The 5,193-nt window shown below is 43.7% G+C and overlaps 1 protein-coding gene across 2 annotated transcripts; it reads left to right on the top strand.

Annotated features, from left to right (window-relative positions):
- Nucleotides 1-705: 705 nt before the first annotated feature.
- On the top strand, nt 706-1,854 carry LOC147737308 (uncharacterized). Of its 2 annotated transcripts, XM_086925064.1 has the most exons (3): nt 727-970; nt 1,139-1,640; nt 1,716-1,854. In XM_086925064.1, exons 1-3 carry the CDS (start codon nt 727-729, stop codon nt 1,852-1,854), a joined length of 885 nt encoding a protein of 294 aa, XP_086781190.1. The 2 variants fall into 2 exon arrangements, with proteins under 2 accessions (XP_086781191.1, XP_086781190.1); XM_086925065.1 differs by having other exon boundaries at nt 706-1,854.
- The last annotated feature ends 3,339 nt before the right edge of the window (nt 1,855-5,193 follow it).

Here is a 5,193-nt window from a genome sequence, read left to right as displayed (position 1 = left end):
CACCTTCACCCACTCTGCTCTTTCTTGCGAAAACCTTAAAAATTCACCACTTTATTGTGTTAATGACCATCTCAGATTGTTTCCTTTTTATTGTGTACTGTTCTGTAATTCTATGTAAATCGCCTCAACATTATCTGTTGTGCAGGAGTGATATGTAAAACTGTTAAATATAAAAATGGATTAAAGGAGCACTGTTGCGCTATATCTAATGTAAATAAATACTCATCCTCAGAACTACAAACCTTATACTTACCCCAAACATAGAAAGGGTATAAGGAACTGATGTTCTCCGACTAATGATCCACAATAGTACTCTGCACGTTCTAACGCCCTCAGTTACTGCCATTACACCAGTGCAAAAAGGTACTTATCAGTTTAATCATTAAATATCAGACTAACACCTTATTACTGCTTTGCTAAGAACCTATAGAAATAGATTTGAGAAAAACTTCAGTCACAAATTAAGTTGCTGCCGGAGAGGCTATTACCTAAAGACTATTATCTGTTAGAAAGATTTCAACAGGTGTTACAGGACTGCTTCCTGACGTTTTTTGCTCAATTCAAGTGTTGAGAAGATTACACACAATTTCTTTTAGAGATAAGTGCTGAACATTATCTAAACAAGCCCGACTCTAAAATCGAGGCAAAATAACCGAAGTTAGGGAAAAAAGTTACCTGTGCCCAAAAAGATACAGCCATAAATCTTTTCTCACAGAATTTGACAGAATGCACACAGGGGAAAACCACTCTCAGTGCAAAGTATGCCAAAAAAGTTTCAGTCGTAAATCTTATCTCACTGAGCATATGAGAATCCACACTGGGGAAAAACCTTTTCAGTGCTCTGAATGCCAGAAAAGCTTTAGAGTCAAAGCGAGTCTATATCAACATGCATTAACCCACTCTGTGGAAAAACATTATCAGTGCTCTGAATGCCCAAAACATTTCAAACTTAAATCACTTCTAACTGCACATGCGAGATTCCACACTGGGGAAAAACCTTATCAGTGCTCTGAATGCCAGAAATGTTTCAATGAAAAAAGACATCTCACGCTGCATATAAGAACCCACACTGGGGAAAAACCTTATCAGTGCTCCGAATGCCCAAAAGATTTCCAACGTAAATCACTTCTAACTGCACATGTGAGATTCCACACTGGGGAAAAACCTTATCAGTGCTCTGAATGCCAGAAATGTTTCAGTGACAAAAAAAGACTCACTAAACATTCAAGGACCCACACTTGGGTAAAACGTTATCAGTGTACTGAATGCGACAAATGTTTCAGTGAAAAAAGCAGTCTCACTCAGCATATAAGAACCCACACTGGGGAAAAACCTTATCAGTGCTCTGAATGCCACAAATGTTTCCGTCAACAAAGCAATCTCACTGAGCATATAAAAATCCACACTGGGGAAAAACCTTATCAGTGCTCTGAATGCCAGATATGTGTCAGGCAAAAAAGGGATCTCACTCAGCATATAAGAATCCACACTGGGGAAAAACCTTATCAGTGCTCTGAATGCCACAAATGTTTCCGTCAAAAAAGCAATCTCACTGAGCATATAAAAATCCACACTGGGGAAAAACCTTATCAGTGCTCCGAATGCCAGATATGTTTCAGTCTAAAAAGCAGTCTCACTAAGCATATAAGAATCCACACTGGGGAAAAACCTTATCAGTGCTCCGAATGCCAGATATGTTTCAGTGTAAAAAGCAGTCTCACTAAGCATATAAGAATCCACACTGGGGAAAAACCTTATCAGTGCTCGGAATGCCAAAAATGTTTCATAAAAAAATCTAATCTCACTGATCATGTGAAAATCCACACTCGAGAAAAAAAATTATCAGTGCTCTAAATGTCAGAAAAGATGCAGAGGTAGAGATGGTTACAAGCGCCATAAGAAAACACACCATCAAAATAATCAGTTCTCCGAATGCCAGAAAAGCATACATTTTAAACTCAATCTCACTCTACATGAGCAGACGCACACAGGGGAAAAACATTACCAATTTCTGTGAATGCCAGAAATTCCTATTTGATAGGCACAGCCTCACTAACCATAAGCGACTCCGTACTGATGAAAAACCTTATGAGTGCTCTGAATGCCAGAAAAGCTGCAGAGAAAAACGCTATTTCACCATGAGAAACTCCACACTAGAGAGAATCCTTATGCCATAAAAGGTTGAATCTGAAAGACAGTGTTATGCTTTATGAGCGATCTCACTCTGGGGAAAAACCTTATGAGTGCTTGAAATGCAAGCAATGTTTTGGGTACAAATACTTCTCACTTGACATGAGCGAACTCAAATGGGGGAAAAAAGCCTTATGTGTGTTCTGAATGTCAGATAAGGTTTAGTCTTGAATACAATGTCATTTCACATGAGAGAATTCACACTGGACTAAAGCCATATACAGGAGGGGAAAGCCAGAAACGTTATACTCAGAAAGGAGATATCACTAAACATGAGAAATGCATCCACACCAGGTGAAAAGTAAGGCGTATCTTGAGTTGCAGAATAGCTTCTAACAACCTACCTTTAAATGAGAGAGTACATATTGTAGTTGCAATAGAATTCATCAAGAAACTCTTGCAGGATAACTTAGGCTGCCCGCCTGCAACCTCCAAAGAAATTTCAGGCCTGGGAATATTTTTCATTGCAACAGAATCCACAATTTGAGTATCTGAAAGTTACAAAACTCTCAAGGTCTTTACTTTACACAGAGAAGTGTTAGTGCTTGCAAAAATCAACTAATTGCCCAAAAAATCACAATAATAATGTCTTAAATTTTACTCCACCCAAAAGGTTTCTACTCACCCTTGTTTCTTAACATATGACTGATATCTATTTTTTCATGATAAGATTAAGCCTATGCGGCGTTCCTCAGTGAGGAACTCCGCAAAGTGACAAAAAAACTCTGGCGGTCTACGCGGAGTCCGCAAGCAGCGGAGTGCGTAAAGGTCATGCAGTTTGTGGTGATTTCATCCCATGTCGGAGGATCATTTGGCCCTTCTCTTCCAGGAAGTTATGGATCTCTTTGTCAAACGCGTCCCTGTGCCAGAAGTAGGTCGGGGTTGCTACTCCCACTACTTCTTGGTACGCAAGAAGGACAAAGGCCTGCATCCTAGCTTAGTTCTCAGGGACATCAACCGCTTTCTCCGAAAGGAGAAGTTCAAGTTGTTAATCTTGGCTCAGGTCTTATCTGCCTTCGACCTGGAGATTTGATGGTAGCGTTGGACTTGCAGGACACTTACTTTCACATCCCCGTCTTGCCTGCCCACTGGCATTTCCTATGGTTCACGGTAGGCCACCCGCATTTTCAGTTTACCACGCTTCCCTTTGACCTTACCAGCCACCCCCTCCCCCGGGTGTTCACGAAAGTGATGGCGGTGGTCGCAGCTCATCTGCGCAGATCAGGGGTTCCAGTCTTCCCCTATCTCGATGACTGGCTGTTGAAGGCTCCCACCTCCAGACTACGACGGACTTCCTGCATTTGCTGGGGTTCTCAGTTAACGTGCTGAAGTCGCACCTGATTCCATCCGATAAGCTCCTTTTCATCGGAGCGGTTCTGGACACAACACAGTTTTGGGTCTATCCTCCCTAGCAGCAAGTCCAGTATATTGGGGCTATGATACCGATGTTTCAGCCTCCATCCCGGTGTTCGGTGAGAATGACCCTGAGGCTGCTGGGCCTCATGGCCTCCTGCATCCTGCTGGTGCATCATGCCAGATGGCATATACGTGCTCTGCAGTGGGACCTGAAGTTTCAGTGGGCGCAGCACCAGGGGAATCTTTCCGATGACATTCAGATTTCGGAGGGGACTGCAAGTCAGTTGCAGTGGTGGTTCACGAACCAGGATTGGGTCAACAGCAGATCCCTCTACCTTCTCCAACCTGAGTTCACAGTAGTGACGGATGCGTCACTCCTGGGTTGGGGCAGCCATATGGGAATGGTGGAGATCAAAGACCTCTGGTCTCTGGCGGAGTCCAGGCACCACATCAACCCTCTGGAGCTCCGGGCGATTCATCTTGCACTGAAGGCATTCCTTCTTTCTGTCAAAGCAAGAGTGGTGCAGGTGTTCACGGACAACACCACCGCCATGTGGTACTGCAACAAACAGGGCAGAGTGGGGTCGTGGACCGTATGTCAAGAGGCTTTTCGCCTTTGGACATGGCTGGAACATCAGGGCAGTAGTAGTGGTAGTGGTAGTTCAACACTTAACAGGTTCACTGAACGCAAGGACGGACAAACTCAGCCGCCAGTGCATGATGGATCACAAATGGCATCTTCACTCGAAGGTCGTGCTAGGTCTCTTTCAGTAGTGGGGAGAGCCTTGGTTAGATCTATTCGCCACCGAAGAGAACGCTCAATGTCAGCAGTTCTGCGTGTTAGAGTTTCCAAAGCAGCTCTCGCTCGGCGACCCTTTTCGTTGCGAGTGGAGTTGCGGCCTCCTGTACCACTTCTGCCAAGATTGCTGAAGAAGATCAAACGCGATCAGTCCCAAGTCTGGTACCCCGAGCTCTTGAGCATGGCCTTCGATCCTATTGTTAACAGATTTCTGAAGTGCATTACTCATCTCTTTCCTCCTTCTCCTTTCGTAATACCCTAGTGGGAGTTGACCTCACTTATCTTATGTGTGCTCCCTTTGAGCGCCTACATAATTGTCCTCTTCGCCTCCTTAGACTAGTTTTTTGCTTGCCATCACCTCTGCTTGCAGGATGAGTGAGCTTCAGGCTTATCCTCCAGCCCTCCCTTTCTTGCTGTCCATCCAAACAAAGTAGTCCTCCGTGTAAGCCCTCTTTTCTGCCCAAAGTGATTGCCTCTTTCCACATAGGTCTGACCATCAGATTACCTACCTTCTTCCCACCTCTGCTGTGTTTTTCTCTGCCAGGTGCACAACATATAGACTGTTCACACACTTTCTGTAGTATGCTTTGTTCTGGGCAGATAAACTCTAATCCCCACTCTACTTCTATCCTCGTGTTAGTGCAGCCCGATGTAAACAGTAATTGTAATGTATTTAGATTTACATAACACTTACTACCCCATACGAACTTTGAAGCGCTTTTTCGACGAGTAGCACACTACTCTAGGATCCAAAAATGATTAGCGGTGAATTAATATAGGGACATATAAAATGTGTATGAGAGCTGGACATGTTGGTCTGTTAGTTGGGATAAAAAAGATTGTGGGGG

Source organism: Lissotriton vulgaris, chromosome 1_1 (assembly GCF_964263255.1).
Source record: "Lissotriton vulgaris chromosome 1_1, aLisVul1.2, whole genome shotgun sequence".
NCBI lineage: Eukaryota > Metazoa > Chordata > Amphibia > Caudata > Salamandridae > Lissotriton > Lissotriton vulgaris.
The sequence above is the reverse complement of the archived record's forward strand: the minus strand, read 5'-3'. Positions and strand labels throughout refer to the sequence as shown.

Excerpts from the sequence above, each read along its gene's own strand:
- LOC147737308 (XM_086925065.1), top strand. The coding sequence starts at position 727 with ATGCACACAGGGGAAAACCACTCTCAGTGCAAAGTATGCCAAAAAAGT.